The 19,037-nt window shown below is 34.6% G+C and overlaps 1 protein-coding gene across 3 annotated transcripts in view; it reads right to left on the bottom strand.

Annotated features, from left to right (window-relative positions):
• Nucleotides 1-463: 463 nt before the first annotated feature.
• The window catches only part of LOC115209158, a 225,695-nt gene continuing 207,121 nt past the window's right edge, over nucleotides 464-19,037 (bottom strand). For 2 of the 3 annotated variants that reach the window (XR_004998189.1, XR_004998190.1), the window contains exons 10-17: nucleotides 15,475-15,627; nucleotides 12,171-12,279; nucleotides 8,107-8,294; nucleotides 6,148-6,302; nucleotides 4,654-4,831; nucleotides 3,556-3,899; nucleotides 1,161-2,938; nucleotides 464-937 (exon numbers count right to left, since the gene is read on the bottom strand). Coding sequence is in view for 1 of the 3 variants with exons in the window: in XM_029777384.2 (XP_029633244.1) it covers nucleotides 2,740-2,938; nucleotides 3,556-3,899; nucleotides 4,654-4,831; nucleotides 6,148-6,302; nucleotides 8,107-8,294; nucleotides 12,171-12,279; nucleotides 15,475-15,627 (1,326 nt within the window). In the remaining 2 variants the exon portion in view is untranslated. Of the gene's footprint in view, nucleotides 2,939-3,555; nucleotides 3,900-4,653; nucleotides 4,832-6,147; nucleotides 6,303-8,106; nucleotides 8,295-12,170; nucleotides 12,280-15,474; nucleotides 15,628-19,037 lie in introns of all 3 variants that reach the window. The other variant, XM_029777384.2, reaches the window with a different exon arrangement.

Below are 19,037 nucleotides of genomic sequence, written 5' to 3'. Positions count from 1 at the left end.
ATCAAATTTGATCACGATTAAGTTAACAACTGTCAAAAAAAAAAAAAAGTACTGATCAAACTGGCGTCACTCGTCATATTAAGATTTATCAGAACCATGAATAGAGGTTTCACGAACCTCTAATCATGGTTCATCTCTGAGTTTATAAATATAACTTCTTTCATAAGGTCAATCATTTTTAAAAGGGAATTAAAATAACATTTGATTTGATGTAAAAAAAAAAAAAAAAAAAAAAAAAAAAAAGGCCAGGAAGCCCCCCACCCCAAATAGGGAAGGGCAAAAGATGTGATGGGGGAGGAATTGAGGGCAGGGATGTTTACAGTTTTGGCAGTCTCTGACAGGACTTGACATAATGGCTATTGCTAGCAAGCCCCTAGTGTATTCTAGTAATCTCCACTTGACCATTTTAAGCAAAGCCAACACAAGGCAATTGTATACAAAGGCAATGTAAGATTTCTATTAAAAAAAAATAAAATATAAAACTTTTTTTTTCATAATGTTCACTAATCAGATCATGACAGTCATGGGAATTCCAAGAAAGGTTACAGTGTCTTATTGAATTCTAGTCTTGAAATGACTACAGAATTTTGGAAGAGCCAACAAATTTGCTGTCCTCTTAAATTTGCTCCAATATCATGCTTTGAAACATTTCATGTAATTACGTAACCAGATTTCCCACTAACATTACCAACTCAATATTCTGGTCCCATAGCAAGTGTCATAATACTGCAGTTGACGGTGTGTTTTCTTTTGTTTTCATCACCAATAAAATAAGAAAATCTTACATCATGGTAAATTTGGTTAACCTGATAAACAATGTTTAATTCGTGCCATTAAATCCAAGGTCTATATCTTTCAACTTGTGTTAAAGAATATTCTCAACTAATCATAAAAAACTACCGTTTTCTCCTTGGAAGCAGGCTGATAATATTTAACCCTTTTGTGTTTGCATTATTCTGCCAAAATTAATGTTTTTTATCCACATTGTTTGAACTAATCGTGCATTATCTTGTAGCTATGAGATTTTAATGAGGTAGCTGTTAATTTTTAAAACGATATTGTAGGGTTGGTGTGAGAGACCAGATCTGGCCAGTTTGAACATAAAACAGGCAGAATACTTTTGGCCGGATATGGCCGGTTTAAATGCCAAAGGTTTAAACAATGTAGATTACAAACCTTGTTTAAACTTGCAATGTTCCAGCCCCACACTTTTTTTTCTCCAAGAGAAAAGGGAAATATTATGCCCTACATGTTGGAATTTAAATCCTTATCACTTCTCGGTTCCATGTGAGTATTCTATAATCAAACTGAATTATATCAACTGTAAACTAAGATTCAAACTCATTCCTGGGGTCTGAAGCAAAATTAGACAGGAATACAGTTTTATGTGTATCAGAATTATTATAAATTAATTGAATAGGGAGACAATGTAAAGGAACCCCCAATAATATCGAATTAAATGTATAAATAGAATTTGTATACTTAATACATTTAAAATTTTATTTGAAAAAAAAAAAAACGTATAAATTAAAAAAATAATAAATTAAAGCTAAAATATATAAATACAGGTAAAAAAAAAATATACTGAAATCAAAATGTCACTTAACAGTAGTTCAGATCAGTTTTTGTCAATTATAATTTTACAAAATAAATATTATTCTTTATTCTCTACAATCCAAAATTCTGCTCCACAGAAGCATTTAAAAAAAATAAATTTCTGACTTTTGAAATCCAGAAACGGATTTAAATAAATAAAAACATTGCCCAAGAATAATTCCATCCAAATGAACAATGTCACTTTATTAGCCGAACATTTCAATGCAATGTAAAACCCTCTAATTTATTTTAGAGAGAGAAATATAAAAAAAAATAGGCACAACTAGATGTAAAAAACTTTCACAATAAACTTCCAACCAGTGTTAAATGATTTTATATATATATATTTATATATATATATATTGGAAGAGAACACTGCTTAAATCAAAGCCTTCATCTAAATTTGAATAAATGTATAGATATATATATATTGGTTCCAGCCTATTTTTAAATACTGTATATAGTCAACTATACTTTGTTGAGCTGTGTTGGTTTCGTTACTAAATTTCATGTTTTGAGATTTTATATATGTATGTATATATATATATATATATATATATGTGAATTTTACACAGCCTAAATTTCACACAAAGCTAGTTAGAAACGAGGGTTAAATAAAATTGCTATGAACAACACTTACTGGTATGGAGAAGCTACCTGAAATCCACCTCACAAAAGGATATCTATTCAGCAATACTTTGACTGTTTTGTTAAATTAAACAGCACCAAATCCTTGTCGTAAAACATGAAATCACGGTTAGAGCCAAAAAATTCAAAATACATTATTGTTTTGTCCAATTTTTCTTTTTCATCTTCGTTCAATAAAGCCAAAAATAAACAAATTTTTTTTCCTGTTAATTTGGAAAATGTTGATAAATCAAAACTGATTTGTGACGTTTCTTTGTTATTGTTTTTAAAATCTTGGAAATTTAAAATTTGGATGAATTCATTTTGTTTTACTCTTGACATTATTGTACTGCTGAATAGTGCCCCTCACCATATTCCCACTGGAAAATGAATCGGTACCAGTAAGTGTTGATCATGAATAGAAAAATTTTAAGCCATAACAACAAAAATTGTTGCAATATTTTGTAGTAAAATGGGGGTAGATATCATTGAACACAAAACTTTTTTATAGGGGCCTCAAATAGGTGGTGCACCATTGATGTATCTTAACTCGGGATTCAACTGGATCGAGAAGCTGATTAGCTTCTCAAGAGCTTCAGGGTCTGCCATATAAGCAAGTCCTGCTGCGCAGACAAGCACCAGCCCTTGCATTGTATTTTGAAAGTTAGATGATGTAGTTCTGGGAACTGCCGAAGTCGGAGTTCCATTTTCACTTCTGAAACAATAATAGAAACAATAATATTAAACAATAATAATAATAATAATAGTAGTAGTTTCAAATTTTGGCACAAGGTTAGTAATTTTAGAGAGAGGGGTTAGATTGTGATATTGATCCCAGTACTTAAATCTCAAAGAATAAATGGCAAAGTTAACCATGGTAAAACTCAGCATAATGTGCTAACAATTATTATCAGTTTATAACATAGGTATAAAACCATAAATGAGGGATAAGTTAGTTAATTATATCAATCCTAGTACTTGACTGGTACCCTGGAAAGTGGTTTTGTGCCAGATGAGAGGTTAGAGTATAACAGACCGATAAAGTTAGGGGAGATACTTGGCTATCTCAGTTGGAAAAGAGAGGCGAGAAGGAGAGAAAGAGATAAAGATAGAGAGATAGATGGTGTTGGAGATGAGGGTTGGTGTGAAAAGTTGGATTTGGCTGGTTTGAATATAAAATTGGGCCATATATGGTTAGTTTAAATGCTAAAGGGTTAAAGATGAACAGGAATAAATCAAATTCTATAATTTGCTGAACAAATATAACCATAAAGTTTGGCAAAGAAAAAAAAAATTGATAAAATAAAAAGACAAAAAAAATGCAAAAGTCACCTGATATTTGTTTCCTCTTTAGCCAAGTCAGTAGTAGTAGATGTAGGAGTGATATGGGAAGGAAACACAAGGGAGCGACCTCTGCCTAACGAACCATTGTTGCTTGCCTGTAGAGGGTGTTCAATACGAGCAGGTTTACCAGCCCTGTTTGAGTTGAGCCGAGCTGCCTTGGCAATAGATTTTTGACACTGCTGTTTAATAGCAAACAGCAGACTTCGATATTCAGAATAATCAGCAGAAATGCCGGCACAAGCTGAGCGGTCCAAATAGCAGATCAACTGGAGGCGGTAAGATTGCAGTTGGTCAAGTTTTTCTTGGCAGAGACTCAAGCTTTTCTGGACAGCCTAAATAATAAAAGAAAATAAAATCAAAAATTAAAAGGAAGATACTAACACAAGAAATATGTTGTTTACATGTATCGTAATTTACTTAATTATATCAATATAATTTGTAACTGTTCATTTATCTCTTATTATTTCAAATATATTCCAGCTCTTTCCATTTTGTGTGTCTGCTGCCACCAATCATCAACATTTGATAAATAAGCAGAACATGAGTATCGTCATCATAGTTTTTTACTTCCACTTTTTCCATGCCATCATGAATTGGACGAGATTTTTTTGAGGCTATATTCTATGGCAAGATGCCCATCTTGATGCCAATTCCTGATTTTTAAGTAAGATACTCCACTGGTCTTTGTACGTTAAGTTGCTGAGCTATCAGACATATTGTTATGGCTACCCAAACCACGTTAATTTAGTCACTTGTAGATTCAAAGCTCAGCTCTCACTTCTTATTGATCTAAATTATATTTCCTTATTTCTCCTCCATTTTTTTTTTGTACGCCTTTCTATATGTTCATTGCTGGAAGTTCAGATAGTTGCATTCAATTTTTTTTTTTTGAAAATCTACATTTTTATGGTTCTTTACAGGAAATAGAAGAGGCACCTATTTTATTTTCAGCCAAGTTGACCGAGGCAGATAGAGAAATGTATTTTATGCTTTAAAATATTTATTTCTAAAGACAAAAAGAAAATGATAAAAAAAAAAAAAAAAAAATCAAAGGATATTTGGGATAAAGTAAAAACAAACACTCACTCTCAAATCATTCTGCACATTGGGTTGATGTTTTGGTAAATCCACCTCTAAATGATAGACTATGCAATCCAACTGCTGCCGTTGCTGCCTCAGCATATGGTCTAGTTCTTTCTTGGTCTCATTGTACTCATACCATACTAATAAGTACTTTTGTAACAGAAGAAGTTTTGTAGCACATCTAAAAAATACAAGAAATTAGTGTTAATTTAATATAAACATTGTATTAGTATTTTGCACCAGTGCTTCATATTAAAGTTTTCAGAGGAGAAGAAATATTATAGTTTTGGGTCAAGGCCAGCAGTTTTGATGGGAAAGTGAAGTCAATTGCATTTGACTCAGTGCTCAACTGGTACTTACTTTCTCAACTCTTGAAGGGACAAAAGGTGAAGACAATCTCAGCAAAATTTGAACATAAAAAGCCAGAAGAACTGCTTCTTAGTATATTGTTTAATATGCAAATAATTCTACCAGCTTTCCACTTTTCGTCTGTTTATATTTTGAGTTCAAATTCTGCCAAGGTCAACTTTGCCTTTCATCCTTTTGGGGGTCGATAAATTAAGTACCAGTTGTGCACTGGGGTCTATCTAATCGACTGGCCCCTCCCTAAAAATTTCAGGCCCTGTGCCTAGAGTAGAAAAGAATATCATATGTAAGTACAGCCAGCCATCACTTGTAACTGAATATGACTTGTTCACATATAATACCATGCTTTTGCTGTTTTAGGTGCCTTTGTAGGCAACTTCCTGGCCCTTTTAATCTTGACCCAGTGGTACATTCATGATGAGACAGATGGAGGGAAAGAGAGCTGCACCACTATTAGGCTGGTATTCATTTGCAATTGAGCAAACTGGAGTAAGGTGAAATGAAGTGCTTTGCTGAAGAACACAATGCGCTGCCTAGTTGAATAATTGAATCTGCAACTATGATCATGAGCAAAAAATTCTAGCCATTGTTTCACAATCATATTTATATACACATAATATATATATTTATATACACATATTACACACACATATATATATATATATTTCCAGCATAAACTACCAATTGTTTACATTTATAGTTGCATGTATTCCATCTCCACTTAGACTGACATATATTCTTGTATTCTTTTGAAAGACGATTGACCTTAGCACTAAATAATTTTCAGGTGAAGTCAAGACAGAAGCAATGTAAAACATTGGTGTTTGATTAATGGAAACATTGAAATATATTATCTGGAATGTGATTTATGATCATGAATATGGATTGCCAATCTCACACTTAAGTCACTCTATTACCCCCAATGTTGCCTAACTCAAAATATCAAGCTGACAAATCTCTCTCAAATTGTACTCTTCCATCTTCTAAACAGCATCAAGAGATAGTGCTCTTATTGTCATAATCATCACAGTGGCCATCATCATTAGAATATATTTTCCAGAGATGCAACGGTCAAAATTGAAGAAAAAAATCAAACGTTAGAGTCAAGTAAAATTAAGCAGTAAAACGTACTTGTCTCTTAGAGAATTTAACTCAGTCATGCATTTCCCTATCTTCATGAGGAAACCTTCAACACTTATGGTTGGGTGCTGCTCTTTAAAGGAGAGCACTGATTCCTTTAATTCATTCAGTGTAGACATTTTTTCTTCAAATAAGGCTTGCTTTTCCTGTAAGAATAAAACAGACATTAGCTATTTACTATGATTGTTTCAGAAAAATAAAATGTCTTTCTTTTTTGAAAAGACATATAAAAAGTAAAATTTAAAAACAAAAACAACAGCCAAAAAGTCAATAATGCTTCTGATAATGAATGAATTAATGATAAAAATAAAACAAATGAATACTGTTTATTATTATTAGTAGTAATAGCAGCAGCACAAGTAACATTGAAACAATATAGGTTGAATGAAGCGGTGAGGGATTATCTAGAATAGCTGTGCTAATCAATCCAGTATGATGAGATTAAAGTCATTAGTGAAAAACTGAGAAAGTAGCTTGCTCTTCAGGTGAAACACGTGAAAATGCCTGAGGCTAAAAAGAAAATTAGTTCAATTTCAGGCTTTCACCAACCAGGTTGTGAACGACAAGGTTATAGTGGAAAACATCATAGATGCCCATTGAGATATGTATTAAAAGGGAAAACTCTATAACTTGAAATTAAGACACACAGTAGAAAGTATAAATATATTGTTTACTTATTTCAGTCATTAGATAGCAGCCATGCTGGGACACAACCTTGAAGAATTTTAGTTACAGAAATTGACTCCAGGACTTATTCTATTTTTTAAACCCTGGTATTTTTGTCTTACTGCTAAGTTACATTGTTGTCAGGTGGTAGCGGAGGACAAACGGTGATACACACACATTCACATGATAGGCCTCTTTCAGTTTCTGTCTACCAAATCTTCTCACAAGGTTTTGGTCAGCTTGAGGCTATAGTACAAAGACACTTGCCCAAGGTGCCACATAGAACTACATGGTTGGGAAGCAAACTTCTTACCACACACCCACACCAGCACCTATATATGCAATACACACACAAATCGTTAGCTACTTTCATACCATTGTTTTGTGCCAGTACCCATGAAATTTGAACATAGTGGAATGTTGTAGATGAAGTGAAAAACAAAGCAGTGGCATGTCATGTTGTGTATGATGTCACAAGTGCTCTATTTGTTGTCCCAATTGAGATAGCAAAAATTTCAGGTTGCCTACTATAATTCAATATTAGCACCAATTTTCTGTTCATTATTGGTGTTGGGTGGTTTATAATATGATACTGCTCAGTCAAACATAAACTGCACTATTTGGAATTATTATTGTATGGCGCTGACTCTGTACAAGATAAACTATGCATAGACTAATATACTGATATGAGTTCTTAAATGAGTTTTCTGATAAGCCAATGTAAAGACATTACTGTTTTGCTTTGTTGTAGCTGTTGGCTACAATGCAAGATGCATGAAATCATGGTATGGAAATAGCTACAGACACTAAATACGTAACTTTCTGTGAGTGAATAGTGAGGAATTTGTTGTTTTTACACACATACAAATCAATCAATTCTAATTTCTCCTCTAGCAAAAGCATTTTGTGTTAAATCAAAATAACTCTTCTCATATTTCTGAAAAAGCTTAATAAAAGTCAAGGAATCTACTATGTGACTTGATCTGAAACCACGTATTCAGACAGAAGAAATTACATCATGGAAGAGCTATTTTAGCCATTTAAAGCACACAACACTATTTATATTTACTTTCCATTTATTCCTTGAATGTTAAAATTTTTGTTACAGGTCAGTGACCTAGTCACTGTTACTTCAAGATTGAAGTGAAACTGAGTCAATGACTAGAAAACAGTTGTGTTTTTAGATGACAAGAATGGTTTCTTTCACAATGAAAAATTGTTTTATAAAAATTATTGCAAGATTAATGATAATAAAATTCTTTTTAACTTATTCCAGTGACTGACCTGTGTAATTTTGATGATTTGTTGTGCGTCAGCTAAGCCTTTGAACTGTTCTTTTTTAATGAGGGTTGACAACTCATGTAGCCAGTTGTAAACTGTCATGAGGCTTGCATTAATTTGGCACAGTTCTCGGCACTGGCTCTGACGCTCCACTGCCAGGGCACGCAACTTCTCCCACTGATACAGCAATCCTGAAAAATGAGAAAGAACATAATGTCTAAAATGGTGTCTTACAGTTCTATTTTTGATTAAACAAACAAAAAATAAATTTTTAAAAATCAAAAATAGTTTAAAGCATGATTAACTTTGCAATCATGAGGTCTTAAGTTCAATCTTACAGAATAGTACTCTGGGAAATGGCTTTCACCACAGTCATGGGTCAACCAAGTTTTCTGACTGAAAACAGGCAGATGAGAAAAATGGTGTAGAATATCCAGTCACTTAAATGAGAAAATAAGTTCCAGTAATTGAACAACTGGAATAGCCATTGCTAAAACTAATGACAAATATTAAGAAATTCAGCTGATGTTATTTGTTGCTTGATTTATATTAATGCTGAATGGACTTCTGGATCACCCTGCATGTTTACAATATTTATATAAAATAGGTCTCAATCAGTTTGGTCTCTGATCCTCATCAGTTATGTTATTTCTGGTTATGTTTATGGTCCCAGATGCACAGTCTGAATCCAGAACTTTTATTTCTAAATAAATGTAAAGCTACAGTGACAGAGTGGATAAAGACAACACTACCATTGGTTTAGAAATAAAGATTCCTATATTCAATTCAGTCTGGAACAATGAACATAACCAGGAATAAGAAACCTGTAGGTGACCAAATATCCAAACCAATTGATATGCAGTGTAAATATACAGTTGGGGTCAATAACCTGGAGAATTATGATTTCAAATAGTCTAGTGGTTAAAAGAAATGGGAATGTGTATCATATATGCTGTGTGGATACCGGGGAAAATATGTCCCGTGGGTCCTGTGATATATAGGAGAGGCAAAAAATTAAAGAAGAGGAAAAAATAAAATCATACAAATAAAAATTATGATAATATAAATATATGAAATATTTAAACTACTTACCTGACTTCAAGTGACACGTGTTTAATAACATTGCTAAAGTGAATCTATAATCCTGTGTGGTCATTAATTAATCACCTGCATTAGTTTGATGACAACTAAAGCACTGGATAATAAAATACATCCCTAAAATTACTCTATAATTCACTTTAATTTAAATTTAAGAAGTCACCATCCAATCAAGTCTTATCCAAGGTAGCATATTTTGAGTGTGAAAGTATAAATTAGACCAATTTAGTTAAAATAATTTTCCACGAGTAAAACATGTTTCTGCACAGTTATTAAAACTGCCAAAAACAGCAACCAAATCTCTTAATTATCAACCTACCATCTAAAAAAAAGATCAATGAATGTATGAGATAACGAAAGTCTGGCGATAATATTCTTTAAAAGATGATAGGATGGACGCAAGCTTGAATGAGAGTGAAATAACGAAAATTTGCCTCTCAGTAAATCTTTTTTTATGATTTCACTTAGTGAAGTCACATCATTAGCATAGCAATTTTAAAATAAATGAATAAATAATCTGTGATCTTGTATCACTGAATAAGAGATTATATGTATCAGCCAACACTGAAAACCAATGAAATTGCTGGTCTTTCTAAGCGATTAAACTGATTGACTGACTACTGATTTTATATATATAAAGTTCATCTGAAGCCGAGAACCCACCCAGTCATTAGTTTCGAATTGAATAAATACATTAGATCACATAAATTGATTACTTTTTAACTTGTTTATAAATCTTAAAACATAAACATACACACACACACAACTCGGTGACATTGCTGCATGATCGCAAGACATGCAATATATACCAAAAATATATTAATGGATGCAAGTAATGAATCAGATTCTAATATCTTTAATTTCTGCGAGAGACAGCTGGAAAGAGGGTACATATATGCTGTAAGTATCCAACTTCAATTACATTGGCTTTGATTTTTAAAATTTTATATTTTGGCAACTCAGGAGTTGCCACCAAAATACATTTTCACTCAGAAGTCATGAGGAGACCAGATTGTAGGATTGAATTCAGAGTATCATATTTGTGAAAGAAAACTTAATTACGTTTGATGATGCAAATCAATAAATGCTCATAACACAAATCTACATCCAATTCGTTTAATTCCTCTTTATTTATTAAATTAGCTTTCATCTACTTCATTCATATTTTATAATTCTATGTCAGCTTTCTCACACTAATATGAGTTGGATGGAAACTTGTTTTGAGCTTGCATTTTATGTCTTAATCTTCTAGCCACCGACCCGTATCAATGTTTCAAATAAAAGACTTCATTCCACTGGTCTTTGAGAACACGTAACATTTGATGATAATGTCAACAAGCAAAATAAACATCAAGTCACTATTTCACAGGTAGCAACAAAAAGTGAACTGTAAACATTCGTACACACAGTGCTTCCATACAACTTCTGCTTACCAATTCCACTTACAGCCTGAGACTATTCTAAAAGACACCTGCCCAGTGTTTATGAAGCAAACACTCTATTCAGACAGCCATGCCTGCATCTATTGTAACATTTTCCTAAAAATTAAAAATTTGATATTTTTAATGTCACTTTACATTTATTCATATATTTGAATTTGTGTTCTTGCAGCACGTTATCCACAGTAGTAAGAGTGTTTCAGCATGGTACATAAATATAATTTTAATATCTACTTTTCCATATTTACACAGGTCAAAAAATAAGCAGAGTTTTCTGTGGCCAAATGTCTTCTCTAGCATCAAGTCTGACCCATTTCCAAATAAGGTAATAATCTCACAGCCTGTTGAACATTGAAAAACTTTGACAGGATTTTGCAGAGGGCAACAAACAAATGATGTTTTGCATGAACGACAATGCTTTTTATTTACAGCCAGCACACATACTTGCAAAGACGAGGGAAAATATGAACTCTCTCACACATTCACACACAAATACATACATAAAAAATGGGCTTCTGTCTTTTTCTGTTAATCAATTCAATCATGAGGTGTTGGGTCAACTCATGGCTACAGTAGATGATACCAACTAACAGTATTTATGCAGAGAGACCAGTCCCCTGACCAAGTGGTTTCAAAGTGAAATTCTGAACCACACAGCTGTGCTTGCACATGCATGCACAAACATACATTAAATATATTCTACTACTTTTCACTCTTTCTGTTCTACCACTCATCACCTCTCCTCTCCCTCAGCCACTTCTATTTCTTATCACCTTTCTGCACACATCAAATTTTTCCACTGACCATGCATCCACCCTTGTTCATCACTCACTATATTCCCCTCCAACCACATCTCTAACCATATCTCACTCTCCTTCCCACTCACCCTTTATTACATTCCCACTTAGGTGAGGGGTTTTAATCTTCTAAGTTACACAGCACCCCCACTAGTGCTAGTGCCATGAAAAAAAAAGCACACAGTATACAGTAAATTGAATAGTATTACGAAGGCATCCATGCCAAAGCAGACGTTGGACTTAGAGCAGTCGTATCCTACTGAACTGTCTAGCCTAGGTCAGTGTGGAAGATGGATGCAAAATGATGGTGATATACATGTGATAGTTAATACTGACAGTGTACACTAGAAGATAATTATTTTAATGTTTGCATAAGAAATGATTTTTATCACATTAACTCCAAGCACTGAAACTAGACATCATAGTACTGCATAGTGTTGAATCTACAGTTCCTGCTATCATGCTTTCTTTAACAAGTATTACCTCCAGTGTATTCAATACTTGAGTCTATAAATAAAAGAGTTGTCAACTATTCACAGTTAAAGCTTTGAAAATCATCCTTTATAGGTTTGTCAAGTCAATTTTCTAATTTGTAGTGTGTATGTCTGTGTGTGTGTGTGAGAGAGAGAGAGAGAAGGGGAGAAGAAACTGGAAGGAAAAATGTGAGTAAAAAATACCTGTGAAAATGGAAAAAAAGGAAAATTTGAATAATTTAAATTTGAAATTTTATTACCTTGCATTCGGTCCAAGTCATCCTTGCTTACAGGTGAGGCGCTGTTCAGGTGCTGGTAGATGACTTCTAGGCACTTAATATTGGTCTGACAAGTAGCCAGCAGTTCAGTCTGCAGAGAAAGGGATAAATATAGAAAAAGATAAATAACTAGGTAGACAGATAAAAGGAGAAAGCATTTAGGCAGGTGTTTAAAACAGTAAAGACTCCTTTCAGTCAAGAATGATCATGGGGTTGCATCTAGAAAGTTACCCTCCAAGGCACAAGTTTGGGCAAGGTTGTTTATGGAAGACTGGCAGTTGCCCATGCATATCGGCCAACCCTTTTTCACACCACCGTTGTTATCCAAGTTGCAACTCATTTCTACAGCTGAGTGAACTGAAGCAAGGTGAAATAAAGTGTCTTGCTCAAGAGAACACAACACACAACCTGGACTGGGAATCAAATTCACTACCTCATGATTACGAGCCCGATGCTCTAACCACAGAGCCAGGTGCCAGCAGATGTCTAGGCAATAAAGACAAGAGTAAAATAAATTGTACTGTGCAACAATTGTGGCCCACATATACATACAAGAACAGTTCTGTTCTCAACATTGGTGTACATTCTTGTGTGAATGCTTAGAAACACATACTGACATCTAATGGATGGAATTCGATTTTTATTCACTAGAGGGGAAATACAATTATCAAAGGGATCAGTCGCTGGCTTCCTAGCACAAAGGTTGCAAATTTGTAGCCTTTTCTCCAGACATTCTGTTATGTCTCTGAGGAAAAGACAATGCAACTAACCCAAAATTTCAGTACAAACAAGAAGCCACTACCTCTTCCATCAGGTCAAAATAGAAGTAGAATTGAACTGACAACAATCTACTCTAAAAGCTCAAGGATAGATTGAACTTTAATATTCATTTATATCTGCATCAGGTGTTAGCTGCAGAGATATTGTATCCTTTAAAACCTCCATGCTTCCTGAAATTCACTACACCTGATATCACCCCCTTCATACGCATGCACACATGTATATCATGACTCATACACTGTTCACTTTCCTGACATTTGTACATAATTCTATGTACTATACATATACATTTCATAAATTGCACTGTACACAATAATTTCATCATCATCATTATGTAATTTTGGCAGAATAACCATCCCAAGATCTGGAAGGTACAGTCAATAAGGTTGATTCCAGTACTTAACTGGTACTTAATAACCCTTGAAGAATGAATGATAAATTTGATGCTAGAGAAATTTAAACACAAAATTTAAAGGGATATAACTCTATATGACAAGATTTCTTGACAGCTGACTATCATTACAAAATATGATGATGATCATCATCATCATTGCTTTTATATTGACTTTTCTATGCTGGCATGGGTTGGATGAGATTTTTCAGGGCAGTATTCTATGACTGGATGCCCTTCCTGAAACCAGCCTCTACATAAAAACTACATATGCTGTATATATTCTGGTTTAAAGTTTCAGTCATTTGACTGTGGCCATGCTGGAGCACTGCCTTTAGCCGAGCAAATCGACCCAAGGACTTATTCTTTGTAAGCCTAGTACTTATTCTATCGGTCTCTTTTGCTGAACCACTAAGTTACGGGGACAAACACAGACATGCAAACATATACACAAACATACATACATATATATTTATATATATATACACACGGCAGGCTTCTTTCGGTTTCTATCTACTAAATCCACTCAGAAGGCTTTGGTTGGCCGAAGGCTATAGTAGAAGACACTTACCCAAGGTGCCATGCAGAACCAGAACCATGTGGTTGGTAAGCAAGCTACTTACCAATAATAATAGTTTTGTAATATAGGTACAAAGCAATAAGGTGGTGAGCTGGCAAAATTGTTAGCAAGCCAGACAAAATTAGTGCATTTCATCCATCTCTATGTTCTGAGTTCAAATCCTGCTAAGATTCACTTTCTGTACCTTTTAACCTTTTGGGGTCAAAAAATCAAGAACCAGTTAAGCATTGTGATCAATGTAAACTTCCCCACCTCTCAAAATGGCTGGCCTTGTGCCAAAATAAGAAAAGAACTTAGGCTCAAGGCCAGCAGCTGAAGGAAGAGGGTTAGTTGATACTGTCAACTGCAGGGCTTTAGTGGTATTTTATTTTTACGTCTCTGGACAAATGAAAGGCAAAATTGACCTTGGTGGGATTTGAATTCAGAATTAACCTTTTTGTTACTCTTTTATTTGTTTCAGTCATTTGATTGCAGCCATGCTGGAGCACCACCTTTAATCGAGACTTATTCTTTTGTAAGCCCAGTACTTATTCTATCGGTCTCTTTTGCCGAACCGCTAAGTAACGGGGACATAAACACACCAGTATCAGTTGTCAAGCAATGCTAAGGGGACAAACACGCAAACACACACACGCATATACATACATATATACGACGGGCTTCTTTCAGTTTCCGTCTACCAAATCCACTCACAAGGCTTTGGTTGGCCCAAGGCTATAGTAGAAGACACTTGCCCAAGGTGCCACGCAGTGGGACTGAACCCGGAACCATGTGGTTGGTAAGCAAGCTACTTACCACAAACCACTCGTATTTATTATGAGATGCTCAGTATTTCTTTCAATTACTTTAAATATAACTAAAGAATTTAGAAAAAAATAACTTAGTTATCATTCAGCTAGTGTTAGGAACAAATTGTGACTAAGGTTTGGCGGAAGATTTGTACTCAGAGCCAGAGCTGGTTTCAGCCAGGTTGGTAATGAAAGGGTTAAAGAACTGGAACCAAATATCAGATATTTCTTCCAATACTCTTATGATTCAGCCTATCCATCACCCATCTGATAATTTCTAAATAAGATACAAGGCCTGCAAATTGGTTAAAGGGAGGTCAGTTGATGCCATCAACCCCAGTACTTGCTGGGGTACTATATTTTAAACCTACCCTCACACACCAAGGTGAAGTTGACTGTTCTTGAAATTAGATTCTGGACATAAAGAACTGGAAGAATATTGCAAGGTATTTCTATAAAAAAAAAAAGATTCCAATTTTGGCACAAGGTCAGCAATTTTAGGAGAGGTGACTAGTCTATTACATTGACCCCTGCATTCAACTAGTACTTACTTTGGTTTCAAATTTTGGTACAAGGCCAGCTATTTTGGGAGAGAGAAAAGCCAGTTTTCTTGACCTCTGTGCTCAACTGTACTTATTTTGTTGACTCCAAAAGGATGAAAGGCAAAGTTGGCAGCAAAAGAGGAGGAGGTGGAGAAGGAGAACGACAACAACAAAAATAATAATAATAATAATAGGCAAGACTTACATATCGGCCGGTGTTCAAATACAAGCCTGTGTCTTTCTTTTTCTTTTGTAACGCATGATCTGTGACTTTCAGTTGGTTGGAAGATTCGTCCAGAACATGGTAAAAGTCATCCAGATCAGAGTCACTATCATCACACGGTGCTAAGCGGGAGCACTGTAGAAGAAAAAAAAAAAAACAAAGGTTTTGTCAGCATCAGTGTAAAGGGTGACATGATTGTGTACAGACAGACAGTCTGACACAGACATGTGTGTATGTGTGTGTATATATGTAGGTAAAGACATAAACAAGAAGCAAATTGGTGGGCAACTGGGTAGTTACTTAGCAGTGAATAGATTTAGAATGTAGAAGAAAAAATAGTGGCTGAACATTTTAAAGGTAGCAAGCAGGTGAGTATACATCATCATTGACACCTAAGCCAGCCTTGATTAAGCAAACCTATGACCAAAAGTAATCCAGGTGTGATGATTCCATGTGCTGTAAAACCAACACCACATCATTTATGGTGTTTGTTTCTAAGACAATGCAATGTGATTTGAGAAAGATTTGGCAGCTACTTCTAGCAGGCTGAGCAATTATGTAGATGCTTCTTCATTGAGTCATGCATATATGGTAAAAATAGATGGATAACATATCACTAAATTCTTGTAAACAAATTATTGCACAAATTCTTGTGAACGTTTGTGTGTGAGCGTTTCCCTATGAGTATATGTCTCAGTATCTGCAAATGTATGTGTAAATGGGAATATAGATATAAAAACATAAGAGAAGAGCATCTTGCTATAAAATCTCACCATGAATAAGTTTCCAGCCAACCCATGCCAGATTGGGAAAGTGGATGTTAAGTGATATGATGATGATGATATATTGTACATATTTTTAACCATCCACATTTTTACAGCCATAATTAGACATAGGGATCAGATATGTGAATGCCCATGCATATATAAGTGTGTGTGTGCACATGTGTGCATATGTGTTTAAGTGGGTGCATAAATGTTAATTGGATTAGATAAATGCATGTAAGTGCACACACAAATTTACACGTGTAAGATTGCATTTAAAAACATCAAAATAAATGCGATAAAATTATAATCCTTGTTAGAATGAGGGTGAATAGGGTAAAGCAGGGTGGAAGTCATGCTTAAATATAATTTACATGAAAAAAAAAAAAAAAGGAAGGAAAAAAAATGTTTTCCTGTTGAAAGGCACAGGTGATTCCTTTTGTACAGGAACAGGAAATAGCTGATTAAGGGGGCTAGATTTCATGTACTATGCAACAGGTCAAATGTAATGAATAAAAAGTAGTGGTGAGAGGAGGTAGTGACTGAAAGGCAGCAGCATTTTGACTACAACTGCTGTTGTCCTTATTTAAAGCACATTTCCTCTGTTATTGCTAATCTATTATCAAAGACAATCCTATCTGGTTTTCAAGGACTACATTAATCCAATAAGTATTTCTTTTTTGTTTTCTCTTTCTTTCTTTTTTTTTTTAAAGATGATCAAGTATGGCATGAAGGAGATTGAGCAGCAGTTTCTAGCAGGCTGAATGAGCATGTGGCAGTTTTCTTCTTTGCTTGACTGATGTTGCTTTTACCTTTCAATTCACCTCTAGTCAGGTCACATTTCATGCTGTCATTGGTTCTAGCTATATTAAGACTGCTATATAAGACTTACCTATTCATCAATCCATTCATTCTAAGGTTCTGTCAGTCAAGGTTGACCAAGCATCTTTACGCATATGCACAGACCTAAGGTGTTTCTGTGTGAGACAAGTAACTTCCCGAGCATGCAAGCCTCTCCTCTCCAGGCTACTGAAGATTGTTCAAAGGAAAAGTTGCTGCTTAGGGTCTATGTAGTTTTGTCACAGGTATTGCTGTCACAACACAGAGAACATGAACAGATACTGCAAGGCTGCCAATCTGACATTTTATCAATCCCATCAATCCACAGCCCCTGGATTGGAACTGATTTTATTGATTGTAAAAGACAAAAGGCAACGTTGGCTGACCAAAGTCAGATTTGAACTCAAGGTATAAGTAGTCGGGGAAAATACTGCAAGGCAGTCTATCCAAAACTTCTTGGTAGTCTCTTAAGTTCAAGAAAGATGATACCACCATTTCCTGCTGGACAACTTGCACAGATGATTTGTTTGTAGCAATCAAATGTTTGTGTTGTACATCATCTTAGTCCCATCATCAAACTGACATTGTCTGTACAGGTGAATGATGTAACACATGTCAGATATTCCAGAGATCAGAGAGCAATGTGAGATGAAGTGTTTCGCCCAAGAGCACAACACACCACCCAATCCAAAAATCAAGACCACAATCTTCTGATCATGAGTGTAACACACTAACCACTAGGCCACGTGCCCTCAACACCTAACACTAACCACACAACCTATCTCAATAGCTTACGCACACACCCCATTTACATTAGCTACACAAGTTACAGTTCAGATGAGCAGCATTATAGTTACTATACAATAACTGGCATGCCTTTCACTTTACACCAGGTGCTTGACGTATGTAGTACAATGGCGCACACACTCCCATTTATGTCAGAATCACCAGTTACGGTTCAACAATCAATAAATAAATTAAAATACAATTTTAAACTATATTTACTGCATTGTAACATAACATATATATATATAGATTTTAATTTAATATGCAATACCATTTTATTCTTATTTATACTCAATGGTTAAAAAGTTTACTTTGCAACTACAGGCATCTGGGTTCAATCTCACAGCGTGGTATCTTGGGCAAGTGTCTTTTACAATATCCTTGGATTGACCCAAGATTTAAGTAAAATTAGATGGACAGAATCTGTGGAAGCTTGCTGGATAGATCACACCTGTAATCCAGAGGTCCAGCTTTGTCACATGCTCAATCTCCTTGGGGATTACATTAAGAATACATGTAACTGTGGAATACTCAACAAGCTACATGCTAATTCAATGGACAGGTTGATCAGTTGATTGAACTGAAAAATCATAGTGGTAAATTCTGACTGAGTTATTTATACATAATTAGAGTCTGAACTATTCATGAATATTTAGAGCCTGAATTACATTCACCAACTTAAACAAGGAGACTGTCCAGAAGAGTTGCAGGAGGTTCTGAAGTCGTCTGGAGGCTGTGGTTGAAGCCAATGGCGATTTTGTTGAATAAATTTATTTTTTAGTGTTTCAAGATATTGCTATGTAATTTTGGTAAATGTATCTTAAAATGAGATGTCAGTGTTATTTTCATATTTACGTAATTTAGACGTCAGTTTATTCACTGCACTCTGTGTATATATGTGTGTGTGTATATATATATATATTTACATACATACAAACAGATGTGTATATGTGTGTGTGTGAAGGACAAAGACTTTTGAGATATGTATATTGCAAAGGAAAATAAATAGTAAAACAATTTGTTCTGAGTGAATGTTGTTTTTCTCTTCTTTGAACATAAAGACACACATATATTTGTAGAGGTAGATTGTCAGCCTGTCATGAAATTCATACTACAAGGGAAATTAAAGGGTATAGAATAGCTAAAGGCTAGAAA

Source organism: Octopus sinensis, linkage group LG3, assembly GCF_006345805.1.
Source record: "Octopus sinensis linkage group LG3, ASM634580v1, whole genome shotgun sequence".
Taxonomy (NCBI): domain Eukaryota; kingdom Metazoa; phylum Mollusca; class Cephalopoda; order Octopoda; family Octopodidae; genus Octopus; species Octopus sinensis.
The sequence above is the reverse complement of the archived record's forward strand: the minus strand, read 5'-3'. Positions and strand labels throughout refer to the sequence as shown.